The 19,950-nt window shown below is 31.4% G+C and overlaps 1 protein-coding gene across 2 annotated transcripts in view; it reads left to right on the top strand.

Annotated features, from left to right (window-relative positions):
• Positions 1–19,585, top strand: part of LOC118197295 (uncharacterized) — a 307,554-nt gene extending 287,969 nt beyond the window's left edge. The window contains exons 32-40 of one of the 2 annotated variants that reach the window (XM_085806934.1): positions 1,867–1,902; positions 2,911–2,973; positions 7,871–7,903; positions 11,084–11,230; positions 11,318–11,372; positions 11,831–11,932; positions 12,190–12,279; positions 17,084–17,161; positions 17,536–19,585. In XM_085806934.1, the coding sequence (XP_085663060.1) occupies positions 1,867–1,902; positions 2,911–2,973; positions 7,871–7,903; positions 11,084–11,230; positions 11,318–11,372; positions 11,831–11,932; positions 12,190–12,279; positions 17,084–17,161; positions 17,536–17,747 (816 nt within the window). In that variant the 3' untranslated portion in view covers positions 17,748–19,585. Of the gene's footprint in view, positions 1–1,866; positions 1,903–2,910; positions 2,974–7,870; positions 7,904–11,083; positions 11,231–11,317; positions 11,373–11,569; positions 11,672–11,830; positions 11,933–12,189; positions 12,280–17,083; positions 17,162–17,535 lie in introns of both variants that reach the window. The other variant, XM_085806935.1, reaches the window with a different exon arrangement.
• Positions 19,586–19,950: the final 365 nt, after the last annotated feature.

The raw sequence follows: 19,950 nt of genomic DNA, 5'->3' as shown, positions 1-19,950 counted from the left end.
ATAAAAACGGAAACTATCTGAAGACGAATTTATCAAATACATTTATAACATCCAGTCTTCTTGGCTATCATACAAGTCGCCTAAATCTACCTCACGTCAAACCTTTGTGAATTTTTGCACAGGCGTGAAGATGAACACAACAGAGAGAGGGTGTAAAAGACCCTTTTATAACTTACAACTCATAAACAGAAATGCACGTACTTACGTGCACACAACAGCATCAACTACTGACGGTGAGAACTTAATGGTAATTTAACAATAAATTTAAAGCTAAGATTTGTGCTAGATTACACATTTCAAGTTTAAACCTAACAGTCTGACCTACACTGGCGACATACTAGCTAGAGAGCCAAAATGCATTGCCGTTACTAAAATTAATAGCTGGAGAATAAAAATAAAAAACTTGAGCTTCACTAGCAAATTCACGCTTTGTCTAACCTTTTCGTTTCAATCGTTTAAATACTCTCGTTCACCACCTACTTAATTTGTATACTGACGAGGAAATGTGAAGAGAAATAAAATAATTTAGAAAAGGTTCAAAACTGTAACTGTTAGTGCAACTAAACAGAACCCTGTAGATTTAGTCAAAATGTTGAGATCTGAAAGCAAACATAAAACAAGAGCAATTTGTAGTAATCGGTAGCTGGAATTTCTAAAATATATATAACTTTAAAATATATTATCAAGAAACTGTCGCAGAAAAGGTTGGTTTGGTTTTGGTTTATTTAATTATGGCAAAGCACACTAGGGCTATCTGCCTAAGGGGAGGGATGCCTTCGTGGAGGACTTTCTAAGGGAAACGGGTTCGTATACACGTTACACATGGGGAAAACCACGAAAATGCCCATGCAGCCAGCCCGCTCGCGGGATTCGAACCTCGGACCGAACTTCCAGTGTTCAGCGATTTTACCGCTTGGTGGGCCTCGCAGAAAAAGGAGACGTAAAGCGATGATTGCAACTTTACTTATTTTTCTAAAAATAACAGCAAGCAAAAAGCAATCTTAATTTCAAAGTATATTCCCCATAGAGATTACTAATTCAGAAAAGCCAAATTTACCATCGGAAATGTCCATGAACAGAAAAGTAGGAACTCGCACTAAGGAACATCGAAGGCAACAGTAGTTAATATAACGGAACTCCTACTTCTTTTTTCAATTTTCCATCCGTTGTTTAAATCGTGCCAAAACGTTACTAACGCTTTTCGAGCAATCGAATCCCATGCTATTTTTGAAAATTTCTTCCCGATAGGGCAATTTGTAAAAGTTTCCTAAGGACTAGAAGATTTAATTTTGATAAAGATGATGATAAAACTCGGGATTCTCATCTTTAGTTAAAACAAAGGAAATCATTGTCCTTATAAAATGCACTAAATATTTTAATATATTTTATGTCTTAACAACAATATATAATTAAGCAATGGAGAAAACCTAAAAGCGCTAATAAATGAACTAAAATAATAGGTATTTTTATGGGACTTGTCGTGCAACTTTAATTGCCTCATATGATATAGGTTATAATTAGGCAATATGACTGCAGTTACAGCAGTTTGCAAGAGTTTCGACAGTTACACGGTTTTAAAATGCTGATAACAAACTCCAATGGTTAAATGACGTTTTTCTAAACTGAACATGATACAAAAAGAAAAAATAATGCCTAGGCAATCTAATTGAAGGATTCATTTTAATCTTGAGAAAGTATTTAGACATTTTATAAGAGAACTGTTTTATGTTTACATAAATTTTAGGAGGAATTTCTGAGTACTTTTGTTATTCTTGTATGTCCTATTTCTTTTTACAGCATTACTAATGAGATCTTTTCTTTTCGAAATATATTCATTTCATATGTATATGTTTCTTAATTTTTTAGGGTCCCCCTGGTCCTCCTGGACCTCCAGGACCAGCAGTAAGTTTAAACATTTTATTTTAATCATCATAACATATCATACAGTCATTTGCATATATATCATATAATGAGAGTTAACGGACAGAGTTACACAATCTTTACTCTAATATATACCAAATATTGTTTAAAATCTGAATACTGCCATACTATTAACTTGATCACATTACATTAAGATTAAAACATGATCCCATTACTGTTAAAAACTAAGGATATTTGGACTTAAAAAAGAAATTAACTCCTGTAACCGAATATTAATTTATTTGTTATCTAACAGCAATGCAACAAAATTTAACAATTGGCAAATGGTACTAAATTATGATTATGTTCTCTTTTCTAAATGTAATGCTTTTAAACTCTTTTGTAATAAGGCAAAACTAAGTTTTCAATATAACCGTTTAAATGCTGTTCATGCAATTCAAGATAAATTTTGGAGCAGTTGATGTTATATACTCCTTAGTCGTGGACTTTATTTGTAGATAAAATTGTAGATGTAGTTTTTATTTGTAGGTATAAAGTCGAGAAAATTTAATACCATTAACGTAAAGGGTTGCACCTTTACGTTACGTAGTAAACAGTGAGAAATTCACCATCATTAAGGCAATAAAATGTAAAGATTTAAAATTGTAAATGGAATTACTTTTAAATGGTATAAGTAACATTATTAAAAGGAATATATTATCAATAGCTTTCTATTTTCTTTTATTTGTAATAAGACATAAAGAACTATGATTTTTTTCACTTCTGCTATAGTTAAAACTTTAGCAACTTTGATTTACGGAATACTTTGATACAACTTTGATTTGAACTTGATTACGGAATCTCTTTAGGATAAATTAATTTAAAGTTTAAAAATGCTTATATTCATTTATTCAGAATTTCTCCTTCCAGTTTTTCCATCCGCAATACCTATGATGTGAAATTTCTGTTACTCAATATAAATATTATATTCATGATTATTAATTTTCGTAACTTTTTAAATAAATGTATTCGATATATTTCTGTTTGCAGAGTGGAACTGAAATTGCAGACCTTCGAGCAATAGAAAGTTTACATGAGCTGCGTGGACCAAGGGTATGGAATTTCTGTTATATTTAAATATATATGTCCTGTTTATCTATTCTGGCAAATGCAGTGTTTAAATATAAGTCACTTACGCAATGGAATTTTATATTTAAACTCTGAATTCTCGATCATTTTTCTCGTTCTGGGAAAAACAGATGAAGAGAAGAGATGAGACATATTACAAAATATGCGAGAAAGTAGTGCAAAGCCAGCTGAATGATAAAATAATTTCTTATCGTTAAAAACAGTCTCATGTAAGCGGAAGATTTCATTCACAGTAAATGTTCGTCAAAAGGGAGAAAAGAAACCAAGGAAATGGAAGCAAAATTCAGATCAGTGATTTTCAAATATTGTACTGTAACTTTTCGACATTTTTTTTTACATTAAAGAACTTCCTGAAAAATCCTAAAGCTCTCTCTCTCTTTGAAGAACTGTGGAAAACTTTTGAAAATATTTGTGTGTGCGTGCTTGAAAACAGAAATTTAACGGTAGAAGTCCATTGCTATAAGTCCATTATAGATCATGTGGCAGTTTTTTCAAGTTAATAATTCGACTAAAAGTAATATATAGCTTAATGACGCTTATATAAAGGGAATTTTCAACCCCGAATATTGAAAATATGAGCATTTCTAAATGCTAGATAATGAAAAAGAAATTAGAATCCTCTTCTTAAAAAATAAATCTAAATCACTGATAAAATACCATTTGTTTGGTTAATCCTGAATCAAGAATTACGTTTGTTTGAGTATTACAAAATAAAAAATTGGGAGACAACCAAACGAATAAAATTTTTGCGAAAAGACATAAAAACATGCAGTTCAGAAAAATATTGAGTAATATTTTGAAAATTATATAGATTGCGCTTTTCAGTATAAACGCAACTTTACGTTAGGATAATATTAAACTTTATTGCTGTTCATTATGTTATATTCAGGTCAATATTTTACTTTGGAGAATAATTCTCTACGTGGAGACATTTTACTATTAATCGCAATAATCCGTGATATTGTGAAGGTTCTGTGATCAAAATAGCCAATTAATTTTCACGGTTTAATTACTTTACTTAGAACTGATATCATGCTGCAGTGAAATAATTTCTTTATTATAACCCAGTTCGAAAGATATTTCGGAATATTTGAGCTTAGAAAGATTCGGAGTATTTTCCGAACTTAGAAACTCTTGAGACTTCATTTAATCAAGATGAGTATCACGAAATATTTCCTGTTAAAGGAATTAAAATAAAAGAGATCAAAGCAAAAGATAGCCTAATCAAATATATGTGGCATCAAAAAAAAAGTATTCCTTTACAAAATTTAAGAATAATACAAAATTTAAGAAGAAAAATATGTTGAAATTGAATTTCTATAATATGATAAGTTTAACAGCTTTACAAAATGTTCAGTTTCACTAACAGACTTCACTTTTTTTCTATGCCCTGCGTTGGCAATACTGAATAGCTCCGATTACTGCATGGAATTCGGATCTTGAACTTGGCTGACCAGCAGATATTTAACATTCGTGTTTAAGTGGGTTGCTTATTGTATCTGATTTCTGAAGAGCTTTCAATGGATATTAACTATTGTGCTTAAAGTTTGTTTAAATAAATTCCATTGTTAATTTATATAGCTAAATTGAATGCACTTGAAATAAACAGCTATCAGTTTATGGTCTTTTTAAAGGTAGTATGAATCTCATTATAATAATTAGCTCTGATTTTATTTAATGTAGACATGTTTAAAAATACTTATATTCATATATCCAGAAGTTTTACTTCTTGTTTTTTCATCCGTATTACCTACGATATAAAATTTCTGTTTTGTTATAATTTTAGCGCATTTAAGATATTATTTTCAAATCGAAATTTTGCAGTCGTCATAGGAATTCATTTTACATATCGGCTACAAAACAATAATTCGAAATAAATTTAAGCTCTGGTTTCTGTTTTTGGCAATCTTTCTGCAAGCAATGTATAGTGTCTAATTTAATTAATTTTCTCAAGTAAGCTTAATAAAAAAATTTCACAAAATTCACACAAGATATGCAACGTGTACAAGCATGTGCAACTTGTACTTACAAAAACGTTGTTATTTCTGAACCCCTATTTCGTAGAAAATCACACTGGAATATAAAATATACTAGGCGTGTGTTATATTTAACCAGTGCACATGTGCAATAACTACAGACGGATCACTGGGTAACTTTAGGTATTTGGTCCTATCTGGTCGTGTTTCCTTAACGATTAAAAATAATAGCTAAAATAAACATAGGATCGTCAGTTATGAATTTTTGTACATGGTTTTTGATTTCAAAGCTCAAAACGTCTTAATGCTGTTGAAATTCAGAGTTGAGCTGTGGGAAATTTATAGGCATTCAGTAAACGAGAGAAGGAGAATTAAGGAACTGGTCACACTGATTTAGAGAAGGTCATGCAGTTATCCAAGATAAACAGAGAAGTAGGATGGCTAGGTGAACTGATGAAAGAAAAAATTCAAATAGATCGCTACTTTTAGATTATTGCTTTTGCTGCGCAATTTCCAGAAATGTCACAGAATACACTGTACAGAATTGTCGATGAAATTTTGTTAATTTATATAACATTTGTTTGGTTTATAAATTAACCAAACAAATCCCGCAAGACAGAAAGACTCTCGCAAGACAAACTTTTATAAGAATACAAATGGTGAGGAAACAGCGTCCTGAGTGGTATTTTGTGAAGTGATCAATGGATTTCTGGGAAAAATAAAGCAGAAAATTATCAAAAATTGGTTGTAAGCTGTAAACTGTTGTAACTGTGTAACTGTTGTAAATGTGTAAGCTGTTGTAAGCTGTAAACTGTTGTAACTGTGTAATTGTAAACTGTTGTAACTGTGTAATTGTAAACTGTTGTAAGCTGTGTGCGAGATGGATGCCAAAATTTGATGCACGTGGATTGACGCTCGTATAAAATCAAAGGGGAGTATCTCTAGGTACATATTCAACGTTATGACAGAAAAGGAGATGAATGATTTCCTTATATCGTGACTGGTAATAAAATGCAAATTTCTTACATCAGTACCTTGCAAAGCAATAACTCATATAATAGCATCATTTAAAATTCACGAAAAGAGAAAACGTTCGCTTAGATCCAGCACATAACCCACGAAATTAGGTGCCAGCTTTTTCCAAGGAGGTGACAAGTACCTTTTGATGGATTTTATGAAACCAAAGAATGTAAATGACATGCCTTCGAAATTAGGAGTACTGTACAGAATTATCCACGTGAAATGCTGATGACAATATTTCATAACAATATGTTTGCATTTATTGCTGTTTGCAATATTCAAAAGCTTCAGTTGTTCCGCTAAAAAATTTGTAATCAAACCCCTACAGCCCTATCTTGTATCTACTGACCCGCAATGTCCACATTTCCACCGCAGTAAATAGTTCTGACACGAGCCATGAAGTAAAAAGTTTATATTTCTTGGTTTTTTTTGCCTTAGAATATAATTGATTTACTTTTTATTTTGCCTATATGTTAACACATGGGTAGGGAAATTCAAAAGATCGTTCTTTAAAAGCACACACTACCAATAGGATCGTTTATTTTAAGACAATTTAACAATAGCTATGTTCTGTTAGAAACTTCGAACAAGGTACTACTGCTACTGGTATGTATGATGCCCCGGTAATGAAAGAGAAAATATTCGATGGCTCTCAAATTCGCAGACTCTCGCAAGACAGAAACTTTTATAAGAATACAAATGGTGAGGAAACAGCGGCTTGAGTGGTATTTTGTGAAGTGATCAATGGATTTCTGGGGAAAATAAAGCAGAAAATTATCAAAAATTGGTTCAAGACCTCCTGGACATTTATTACAAATTAAGATACAAAATGTTTCAAATTATTACAAATTAAGATGCAAACAAAATCAGTGGAAGTTTCTACTTTTTCACATGGGCATTTTTACTGGGAATTTAAAAGCAGTTGGGAATGAACAAAAAGAAAGATACCACGAAATTATTCAAGAAAAACAGAGAAGTATCAGAGTAGATAACTATCCTACTATAAAAGAATGATTACTGTTGGCTTGTAGTTAGATAAGAATGACATTTCACTAGAGAACGAAATAAGTGCATATATTAAATTTACTTTTCATTTTCAGATTTCGAATACCTGATGTATACTATTAATTCTGGAATTTGTTTATAATATAGGTAAAAATTTTAATGCTTTATTTTGTAAATCAAATGAGGTTTAAATACCTGGTAAATTATAGATTTTTAAACATAGCATTGGACTAAAAGGTGAATTTCTGAAGAGTAACTCTGTACAGAGCAAGAAACACGAAAAATCAACTGCTAGGATGAGTACTATCACTTAAACCCCGACAGTAAGAACAGGGAAATGAGTAATTCCTTAAAGCTTTAGTTTATTGTAGTCTGAGTTAAATAAAAGTACTATCTGACTATATTTTACAATCATTCAAGTATATTTTTGAGGTAACTAAAATTGCATATTAATCATATTAAAATGTTTTATCTCTTTTGACAGAATCCACCTCATTCCACTCACACAAAAGCGTTATATATTATAAGATTTTACTTTATCTCTTTTGGCATTATGCTTTATCTCTTTTGACATTATGCTTTATCTCTTTTGACAGAATCCACCTCATTCCCCTCACACAAAAGCGTTATGTATTATAACATTTTACTTTCATTTTGCGTTTAGGAGGTCAATTTCATTAAAATAACTTCTTTATTCGGCAGACCAAAGATTTTGATTTGTTTACTAGTATTATTCAGTGAGTTGAATATTATATCACTATGTTCTTCAAACGAAAGGTTTGTCAAATTATCTTCTGAATGATATTTAAGAAAACAATGACCACATAACTGCATATTTACTCTTAATGTTTTCTTTTCAGGGATATAAAGGCTCAACAGGACCTCCAGGATTTGTAAGTTCACCTTTAATTTTATGTTATAATTGAAAAATGCATGAACTTCATTTTATCATACAAAACAGGTAATTAAGTTATAAGGGAATGGAACCAACAGGATTTTTATTTAGTCTCCAATTACCTAGTTCCATGCACAATAAAATTCACACCTAATTCCGTACATATTGATATGTAATGTATAGAATATTATTATTAAATTCCGGAGTATTTAACAAATAATCAAAAGGTTAACTAAAATAATAAGCGATAAACAAATGTACAAGATACGAAAACAACAAACAAACTTTCTCTTTTGTCATTTTCACTCCTGAAGCTGAAGAAGAAAGTTCTGTGTAACTTCCGAAACTAGTCGCACAAATTATTGCAACTTATGATGTTTCATGTTCCTTTAGTAGTTTCTGCAATCATTTCTTCACTTTTATTAAAATTATTAATGTTACGAAAATAAACTTCCTTCGAAATTTTCTAATTTTCCTTTATTTTACTCTGTTATTTTAAAATTTAGTACAACTAGTAATTTTTAACACTTGTTTTTATTTCACAGAAACAGCGTCTAAAGTACAGTGTTTTTCAAAAAGAAATCTGAAAACTGTTAGCTACCACATATGTTCATCAAACGCAGAACATAATTAACAGCAATAACTACCCTAAGATTGGTTGATGCTAATTTTTAACTGTATTTTCCTTGCTCTTAAAACAATAACAAATTTTATAATTGGAAAAAAGAATTTTTCAAGCAGGATATAAAGCATTTAAATCAGCTTTCAAAATGAAATTCAAGTTAAAGAATCTCGCTTTCTTTAGTAACATAAATTCATGAGCTCTAGAAAGACTATAGAGGAATAATCCTCTTGTCTTAAATCGTAGACAGACAAAGCCAGAAGAAGGGTGAATCAAATCGCTATTTAGTCAGGGTAAGAACGTAGCGTCAAGTAAGCAGAACATGCTCTAAAATTAACTTGCGAAATCTTCGCTTAAATAGGACTTCTTTCTCCTTTAATGTGAATAAACGCGGGCTATCTCATTTACATTCTGGCACCAAAAGCATAGGTTAAAATGAAAGTTATTTTAACTCAAATTTAACTCTTAGTCATTAATAAATAGATAAATCCTCCCAACGTATTAAAATCCGATTTTCTTGGAAGGTAGAGGCTACATAGAAGCGGTGTAATTTTCAAGAACTATTCATGAACTCTCGTTTATGGCTCGTTAATAATTAGTAGCGTCTTTTGATAAAAATTAATTAAATTTTTGGAAAAGCACCCAGCTATTTTCTCAAATTCCTGTATTACAAGTAAGGAAATGTTTTATAAAGACATGAAAATATTTCTTTAAAGCACTTACTTTGATATCAGAAAATACCTTAAAACTGCCTGAAATGTCTTTTTACATAATAAAATTGTTTAAGCAGAGATTAATATAATAAATCTTTTCGATATCCGCTTAGAAATACTCTTGTTTTCAAAGTAACATGTCGTCTTATTACCCAGTTAGATTAGTAATGTTTTTTTTAAGGAATGGAGATTTCCTAACATTTTAAAAGCTTTAAATAAGGTGCTGGATTTTAAAAGTACCAACTTTTTATCCCGGCAAGCTGCCTTCACAGATGCTGTGTAAGATTCGAGTCAGAACTTAGTTATCGTAAAACTTTCCTTTTTCTATAGGATAACTACTATTTCATAAGCTTTCAAGTTATTACTTATTAAAGAAATACACTTTTTTTAGCGTATGTTTCGCTGCATGATATATCATTTGATTTCCTAAATTATTACTTATATTGTAAGGCTTATATAAAACCTTGCTGAAAATATGATTTAAAACATTTTCTCTTTAAATTATTCTTTAAATGTCATTTATTGGATTTGAATTCTCATTTCTGGATCTTCATATAATCTTCAATATCTTCTCTTCTAATTAACAAAGAGATGAAACCAAACTTGATTTGTAAAGATGTCTACAGTTTCCATGGTGTCTACTGTTTTGGCTTACGACAGATATATTTGTGTTATCTTATGTTCAGATTACAAACACTTTTAGTTTGGCATGACAGTCCGAAATCACCGACAGCCTGCCTTCTCGTGAGCCTGTAGTAAGACATCGAAGCTCAATAGAATGATCCTTCGGCCTTCTTATCCTCATTTTAACTCTAAATCACATCTTATATTGAAAAGAGCAAAAGAGTAATATTAAAATATGTTTTATATATTATAAATATTATCTCGAAACATGTTTGATCCATGAGTATTGATCAAAATGAAAATAGGAATTTACTCATTAAAATATCCTCCTTTTCAGCTAGTCACAGTGAAAGTTTAGAACGCGACAACTTCCCAAATTTTTAAAATTAACGCAGAAGGCAACAAACGAAAATCGCTCTGTCAAAAGGATTTGAGCGCTTCAGTGTAACTTGTTCGAAACACATGAAAATCCTTATTCTGAATTAACACAAGTTATTAATACTCTAAATGGACTAAAATTTGAATTATATCAAAATAATGAACATAAACCAAAACCTTTTTTTAAAGTCATTAAATTGTGTATGAAAACTTTAGCTTTATGGTATGAAATAATTCAAAACCAGATACATGAGACTTTTAAAAAATTTTCTTAATTCAGTTTTAAAATAAAATCAAAACTTTCGTGCTTTAAATAAATGTTTCCATTTCATGCTGCATTCTCAAAAATTGTCGAGGAGAGCTTCTGTTATGAATCAAACCGCATTTTGATTTCTCTTTAATATTTTTCGTTAATACTTTGTGAAAAAGATGAAAATTGCAAAGTAACGTTTGTAAATGTTATATTTGCAAACAGTTAAAAGTTTGACATTACGGAAACTATCTTTAGAGGGAAAAGTAATACAATCAAAGAAAAACGTTTGAAATGCTTTAGGTTATTTCATTCACGAGGAGATCACAATTTTTGAAGAAAACAAGAACACCTTATTCGTTGTCATTTCTGTTTAAGAAAAATCAGTTGATTGAAGTATTGTTAGCACAAATATTGCCAAACATAAATTTTCGACAAGATTTGGGAAGCTTAATATAAAGGCGCTGGAAACTAATGCCTGTTTTATGGACAATACTTTTTAGTAAGTCAGAAATAGCTTGGTTTACTAAATGTTTTATTCATTAATTACTAATAGTTCCGATTATCTGGAATCGTACCATTCTTTTCCAGCCTGGAGAACGTGGTCCTCCTGGAGAAAAAGGTCCTCCAGGCCCTCCAAGTATGAGAGGAATACCAGGTGCAGCAGGACCTCCCGGAGTAGCTGGAAATCCCGGAAACAGAGGTCCTCCTGGTATGCCAGGATTACCAGGTCCACCGGTCAGTCTGCTTTTCTTTTAATATACACTGTTTATAGTATCTATTCATGTTAATAAAAGCAGTCCTTAATAAAATGAGTTTTTATAGGGTCGAAGTTTTACAGAAGAAGAAATGCGAGAAATCTGTGCGTCTGTACTTCGAGGTACCAAATTTTTATAGATTTCAATTGTATTCCTTATAAGTTTTTAAGGTTTCCTTTATTTCTTAAGTGATATTCTAAATGAATAAGATGGAAGATGTAAGAAGTATCAGATAAAGTCGCATAACTTATTTTTAATCTGTTTTCAGTATTTTATGTTTAAATGCATTTTCTTAAAAAAATACGTTTATATACTACAGACAGTCTTGCAGAACTGAGCTCCAAGCTTCAGGGGCCCCCTGGGCTACCTGGCCGTGGTAAAACCGGCCGCTCGGGTCCTCCAGGTCCTCAAGGAGCTCCAGGTACAAAAAAAGATATAAACTTTCTTTCTTTTAAATTTGCGAGGGAAGGAAATATACCTGGAATTTCTCGGTGAGGTAGGAAGAGGCTCCACGATACTTGAGGACCCGAGAATAAATTTTATGAAATATATTGTAAAAGCTTTTTCTACTTGTGCGTAGACCAGATGGAGGATTTGGTGCGAGGACTCCATGGCCCACCTGGGCTTCCTGGGATAGGTCTGCCGGGGAAACAAGGTCCACAAGGAAAACCAGGAATTCCAGGTAGCTTCCACCTTCTGCATATCTTTCTAATGCATGAAATTAAATCTGTACAGCATGTTTAAATAAAGTCTCTAATTGAATCTTCAAATTTTTAATCATTCAGTGGTTTGCAATAAAAGCAAATATAATATGCATAATATATGTAATTAGAATTATGTTTAAAAATATTTTGAATTGCTGGTTTGCAATATTACAATAATAATAGATACCGTTTTTTCCCTTATGAATTTTTAACAAAATCGATTTTGCAATTATAGGAGATCCTGGCACTCCAGGATTGCCAGGTGAAAGGGGATTCATGGGTATGCCTGGAGTACCAGGCCCTCATGGCCCACCAGGGAGCAAAGGTATGTAATTTATAAAATAAAATAACCTGTTTTGATCCTTCCTCCTTTTCGTAACAATAATTTAAGAAAAGGGTGACATTTTGATAAATAATGTTTTCATAGAGAGAGGGCTGATTCATTTAAAACCAAGTTTTAATTTTGAATCGCATTTTAGAAATAGTATTAGTAACATTAAAATTTGAAAGTTGAAAGTTTCAAAGCACAAAACGTAAGTCTTAACAAATCTGTAGAATTCACAGTGGTGTTGCGATGGAAGTTATATGGGGATCGTAACCTCCCCAAAACGATTGCTGTATACTGAAATTTTAAACAGATCATTTCACTAATAAAAAAATTAATATCTTTATTTAAAATGATACAGCTGTTCACAAAAGGGAGTAATTTGTAAAGTTTCCGTATTATTATCACCTGATGGAGTTTATATTGTGATTCAGAAATTAAAAGACACGCCGACAAGTATTAATTTAGAATTCAAACATCAAAAATCAGCGTTGTATTTGCAAATTTTCACAGTGAAAAATACAGTTTTCATTTGCAAATATAACGCTGATTTTTTATAAATTATAAAGATACTGTTGAAACATTCAACGAAGATGAGGCTACATTGTATCACACAAATTCTGTGCTACAGACAGAACACTTATTGGATGTTGCCAGAGGAAAACTTGAAGCAATAAATTTTCAGCTAAACTCTGCTTCAAAAAAAAAAAAAAAAAAAAAAAAAAAAAAAAAAAAAAAAAAAACCCAAGAAATCTGTTAGAAAATAAAGCCAATAATTGAGACTGTGGTTTTGTGCAGCAGGCAAGAACTATCCTTTTGCGGCTATAGAGATTCGGGACTGCTTGATATATCAACAGAATCAGAATCTGAAGCTAACGAAGCTTTCTCAGAAGGCAATTTTAAAGCCCTTCTGAGAAACAGCTATAGAAGTGGTGATGTTCATCTGGCTGTGAGCAGTTAGAAAGTTGTGGAGAAAATTACACATGTACTAGTCCGGAAGTTCAAACGAAATTGTGCAGTCTTGTGGCAACCATATAAGAGACCACGCAATGACGAAGATTAACTTTTCCCAGTGTTTCTCTGTTCTAGCTAACGAAACAGCAGATATTGCAGTTGTAGAGCAGCTAGCTTTCTATCTGTACCAGGTATTTTGACGAAACTGAACATAGCGTTCATGAAGATTTCCTCGGTTTTGCTCCATCCATGACTGCACATGAGAAAATATACCTACTCTTATCCTAAATAGCCTGAAATTATGGAATAAACTTGAATTATTTAAGATGACAAGTCTTGGATGGGTCAAGTGCGCAGGCTGTATTTTTAAGTGGTATTCATTTGCATTACATGAATACTGTAGTTCCCATAGTTTAAATCTCACTGTCTCCGATGCCTGCTCAATAGAAAGCTGTAAAGTCATTAGGTTAATTTGAAGCAGGTGATGGGAAAAATGTGCAATGCTCGCCCTAAGACTCGAACCTGGACCTCTCGAACACTCGCCGAGTGTGTCTATTAATATTAATATCTTTCGTATTAAAATGTGATTTTCCTTTAATTTCTGTAAAAATATTTTAAGCTTTTATAACTCCTTTTCAGAAAAAGTTAATATTCAGAAAAAATTACTATGAAAATATTTTAGTGACATGCTTCTTAACGTAAAGCGATTCAATTTTCAAAAAACAAAAAGTGTATATTTGTGAATGAAATTCGTTAAAATGAAAATAATTAATTATAGATAGGAAGGTAAATGAAGCTAGAATATTTGTTATGGCGATATAATAATCTTCTTGTGTAATTTTTGTTTCATTCTTAACATGATGTGCTTCTATTTTAGGTAAATATACTAAGCTTTGAGCAACTGCATGTCAAAATATGTATTAGATATTGCAACTATGCATTATGTGTCATATATTTTACCTTTCTGTTAATTAATTTTTCCTATGGCGTTAATTAATTTTTCCTATTAATTTTTCCTATGATTTTTCCTATGGCGGGCACAAACCGTCAACAGACGTTGGCCACTACTAAGGATAGAAGTAGTGGTCATTTTATTTATGGAGGCACCTAACAGGTGGGCCACCTTTGCCTCCTATGAGGGGACGGACAAGCACAACCATGGCTTCTCCGAGATTCGAACTCGGACCCTTTGGTATTGTAGTCGGCTCCTCTAACCACTATTCTGTCTGGGCGGCCCTTTCTGTTAAAATAACTTCAATAATATTTGGAAATTATTTATGATGAATCACCGTTTAAATTGTTAAGTGACAAGCTCTAAAAGTGCTTCTAAACATACACTTTTGATTGTGAAAATTAGAGCATCATGAAGTAATTATAAGAAAAACCCGAAACTTGAACGAAATGCAAATAGATTAGAATTTCAAAGTGATTAGAATTGGAAATGATTAGAATTTCAAAGTGATAGCGCATATGTGAGTTTATCAGTTGCCTCTATATTGTCGCATTAGCCATATAAATAGATACCTGTAGCAGAGCCTTAAAAGTAGTGTTTCGTTAAGATAAAGTAACACGCCGACAAGTATTAATTTAGAATTCAAACATCAAAAATCAGCGTTGTATTTGCAAATTTTCACAGTGAAAAATACAGTTTTCATTTGCAAATATAACGCTGATTTTTGTTGTTTGAATTCTAAATTAATAGTGTTTCATTATCTGCCATCAGTAAACGTGCATTGAGTGCTTAACCCTCTCAGCGTTATGAACAGAAAATACTGTGCAGAAGTCTGGCTGTCTTATTCATTACACATGAAAATTTCGATGTATTATTGGAAGAAAAGAAATCAAGGTACAAAGTGAAAGAACCATTTTTTAAATATAATTAAGAAAATACATTTTATTCATGACATTCTGAGGAACTTTAAAATTTCAGTACTAAAATCAGATTGCTTTGCGCAGGATTCCCATGACTCAAAATTATCGACACCTGCCATTCCAATATGCTCTTCAGCAGAGGCATTTGCCTGCCACTTGGCAACAGATCGGCTTTTCCAATAAATTCCTCTATTACGTATATGAAGTATAACCCTGGCTTAATATATACGTTAGACAGTATTGATGTTAATATCATCTTCCGGAGTGTGTCTTCTAAAGAATGTCAACTTCTGGCGTCATACTACACCAAGGGCCGTCAACTAGTATGAGGGAGTATCTCGTCTACTAAGCATTTATAATATTGTGATTCTCACCAGCAACGCTACCTCAGGGAAGTTATAGAGACCGAAGTCGTATGCTTCATTCAAGGTTTCCTAGAGGTGTATTCCAATAGGACAGCGTCTATCCTTATGTTCGCAGAAATATTCAAGTACATACAATATTCATTCATCAGATTATGATTGGTATTTCGTGAGCCAGCACCTCATTATATTCGTTCCGCAACCAATATGGATCAACTTTGTGTTCTGATAGAAGTATTGCGGAATATTGTTTTTCAAGTGCACATTCAAAACCTGTTTCTTCCAATACCATGAGGATACGAACTTATATTGCAGCGCATGGCGACTTCAAATACGGATTTTTAACGTTTAACTTATATTGTTCTGTAGATTCAATAATTTCTTTTTATTGAAACTTGTAGCATGCAGAATAAATTTAATTTTGATGATTCCTTCATTGTATTGTAATTTTCACAAAAAGAAATATTTATATGATCAGAGTAATGAAATGCTTTCTTGCCTACTTAGTTTATATTATTTAAAATCTTTACTGTAACATTTTAACATCATTTTACATTTAATTGAATGGAGTTCCTTCATTTTAAATAAGGAAATTTCTTTATTAACAGCATTTCTTGATTATAGAAACTGCATTTCCTTTCTTTGATGTGCCGTTTTAACCACATATTAGTAATTTTCATGTATAATGTTATCGCAATGAATTTAGAATATAAATATTCGCAAATGTTACTCCTTCTCATTTAAACTAACAATTACGATTATTTATATTCCAAATTCACTGTGATATTTACAGATGTTCTGAGTTATCCATAAGTTGCTGCTTCATTCAGAGGCGGTTAAACTTGCTTGATTTCACAATGACTTGGGGTCATGAAGATAACGAATATTTAGGTTTCGTTAGCTTTGGGAAGTTAGTTTCGTTACCTTCCATTACTGAATAAATGTTGTGAAGGTATTTCAGGGCAATTTATTGGTGAAATCTTCCAGAATTTTTATGCTCTGAAGTAGTACCTAAATCTCTAGATCGTTTGCAGCATCCACAAGCTGCTTTCCGTAAACTCACATATTCTGGTATTTTTATCTCTAATCTCACTATGCCTTTCTTTATTATTCCGATTGGTGATTAATAACGACCCCATTTTTTATTATTTTATATGATCTCGTAATAGTTTCAATTTCTTACCTTCATAGATATGCGCAAAAATTTTACACTTTACGGTAAATGTCACAGTGAATTTAGACTATAAATAATTGCAAACGTTAGTTTAAATGAGAAGGTGTAACATTTGCAAATGTTTGCGTTCTAAATTCATTGCTACCGCATTATATATGAAAATGACTAATCCATGTTGTTAAAAAGGCACAACAATGAAAGGAAATGTAATTTCGATAATAGAGAAATGCTCTGATATTAATCCTTTAAAGAAAAGCAATTTTTAATCTAAAAATTTAATAATAACTGATTTAAAAAGATATATACGATTTTCATTTCTTTCTAGCTTTTCATCTCCTTGTAATACATGGAAACAATGCCAATGATTATAGACCTGTAAATATAACGCTCATATTTTACTTATTTGTATTAATTACAATATAGTTAATATATTTCATTGTAGGTGATAAAGGCGATAAAGGTGATAGGGGTCCCGAAGGTATTGGAATCGAAGGGCCGATGGGATTAAGAGGCCTTCCAGGTAAATACTTAATCGTCTAATAATTTTACACCACATCTTCTGATAAATTCTGAAGTCATTTTGCACAGACAGTTTTGAACGCAGTCAAAATAATAATAGTAGCTTTTATAATTGTTTTAAAACCAAACTATGGCAATGGTGTCTTTGAGTATTTGAAAATAAAATGTTATTTATATAAAAATCATCTAAAATTAAATATCTTAGAAAGAATTACAAATATGATATATTAATATCAGTTTTAAATTAGAACGAATTGAATCTGCATTTGTGACATAGTCTTTATTTATTGTTTGGCTGTATTTATTATGTTTTTCAATTAGTTTTTCTTTATTGCATATTTGTATTTAATATACATCTCAATTTACCCAAACTAGGTCCACCAGGACCTCCAGGAGTCGGAGTTCCGGGAAGACCAGGAGATCGGGGCCCGCCTGGAAGGCAAGGTTCTAATGGTGTCCGTGGAGCACCAGGTCCTCAAGGTCCACCAGGTTATTGCGAACTATGCAATTACCCTAATTCAGATCTTGTCAACTATTTACAACCACCTCATGGTCAGGTGAATAAGGGAAATACAGATAATGACTGATCTCCAAGTCTTTTTTTGCTAAGTCAAGCACTGCCAATCATCTCGACCTCCCTGAAAATACAGACAATGCAAAATATTAAAACCAGCTTTTTGTCTTACGATATTCCTAACAATGTGGTCACGTGAAGGGCTCAGAGAATTTCTGAGTAAATCCTAATTCATCTGCGACTGTTCATTTCATCGACATATTCTCCTGTAAAGACAGAACTGAATTGTTCGAAAACATTAAGCTGGAACTCATTCTCTGGAAGCTAAATATCTTTTGATGAACGTATTTTGAATTCCAAACTATGAAAATAGCAATTTCGCGAAGTATTTTATACCCATATTTAAAATAATACTGAATGTATTTCCCAAATGGCAAAAAACAAGTTCTACTGACAGTTTCATACGTTGAATTTCGTGTGCATGTATTTTACAGATTTAAAAATATGAAAGCTATTGTTAATAGTTGAGGAATTTGTTAATGCTTCCTTTTTAATGAATTAATTGGTGATTGAAATGCATTTATTGTAGCATACGGGGTATATGAAAATTTTTAGGAGTATTTTAAGCCTTATCTTGTAACCATGATATTTCCTTGAGTGAAAGTAAGAACATAAATGAAATTAAATTGGCTACTTAATAAATTTTTCAAAATAATCGTAGTGTAAACATCAAGAAATGCTTAAAACTAATTTTTTTATGAATAGCAATATGTACGTTTTCATTAAATTTTAAATTATATTTAACGTCTTATTGCTTAAAATAATGCTTTTTAGAATAAGTTCAACTTAATGTCTTTGATATGTTCTTAGCGTTCTAAAGAAGACAACTTGCTGCATTTGTTGATTTTGGAAAGTCCATTATGGTGTTCAGTCAGTAGAACTTCGCTTACATCAGACAACTATTGATCTCTAATGAGTAGACACATGGGAATTTTTGTATGCCATTTAATCCTTTTACTGAGATAATGAAAATATATTTTTTACTTCTTATCTTACCTCTTTTTATTAAATTCTGGAAAACCTAGTCGGAACACTTTCCAGAAGAACGAATACAGTGATTTACATCACCGGTGAGGATATACAAATTCCTTTTATTGTGATTATGTCCAGTATTTTTTACGTCACTAAATTCTAACCTTGCTACACTGCTTGATGAATTGTGATATGTATGCCATAACGTGCCTTTGTCTCATTTTGTTTAAGCTTCAACACTGCCAACATGTTTAAAATAATCAACTGCATTAACTGTTATAAGTTATGACATTAATCCATTTTTGTACGTGCTTTCTGCATAGTCTTTACTGTTTTCAAATAGCCACATTTTCAATATAAAGGCGAAATTTAAAGGCATTTTGTTAAAAGCTGGAGACATAGCACTATATTTTAGCGTTAAATTTGTTTCTTTCTAACGTTTTTTGATATGCTGTTGAAATGCTTAAACTGGGAACTAACTTTCACTCGTAACTAAACGTTGATGAAAGTACTTTCACTCTTTCGGGGAGATTTCTTCTTGCATCTTGTAGTTTTTAAAAACGACAACTCAAGTTTAGCTCAACTTATGAAAGGGTTATTCTAATTTTTCATTTGTGTACATCTGAAACTGCATTGTTTCAATTTCTTCATCATGATTTTTCAAGTATTTTCAGAGTGAAATTTTTTATCACTTCTGAAATTTTGTATGTAAAAATGAAAATTGTGAAAACACACTAGACACACTGTAAGATAAATTTAACATGTGATTTGATATAAAGTTTGTTTTTGTACTTTTACTTGGCTTTTGTTACTGAAAGATTGCGTTGTGCATGCACAATTGTTATAAAATAATGTAACATTAAAAGAATTTAAAATTCAGTTTCATGTTTTATCTTTTACTTGAAATAAAAACTGACATTTCTCTTATTTCATTTTAGATTTTTAAAACTACAAAAAAATGTATTAGTTATGAACATCTAAATAAAATATATTTATAGATCATGATTTTTTTTAATTGGCATCTCATTATCATATGCCAGATAATTTAATATTTTAATAATTTCTGTCTAACGTGAACAGATAATATGCAAACGTATTTCTCTGAATATAGAAAGTGATTACAGATTGTAGTAAAATATATAAAAATGCTATTAGTAGTGTTTCAAAAATAATTATTACTTAACTAAATGGTAGTCGCTAATTTTTCTTGAAGATCAGAAAAAATTAATTTAACATGAATTATC

The sequence above is a fragment of the Stegodyphus dumicola genome, chromosome X1, assembly GCF_044657685.1.
Source record: "Stegodyphus dumicola isolate Sdum_Otavi_A_Nest chromosome X1, ASM4465768v1".
NCBI classification, from domain to species: Eukaryota; Metazoa; Arthropoda; class Arachnida; order Araneae; family Eresidae; genus Stegodyphus; species Stegodyphus dumicola.
The sequence above is the reverse complement of the archived record's forward strand: the minus strand, read 5'-3'. Positions and strand labels throughout refer to the sequence as shown.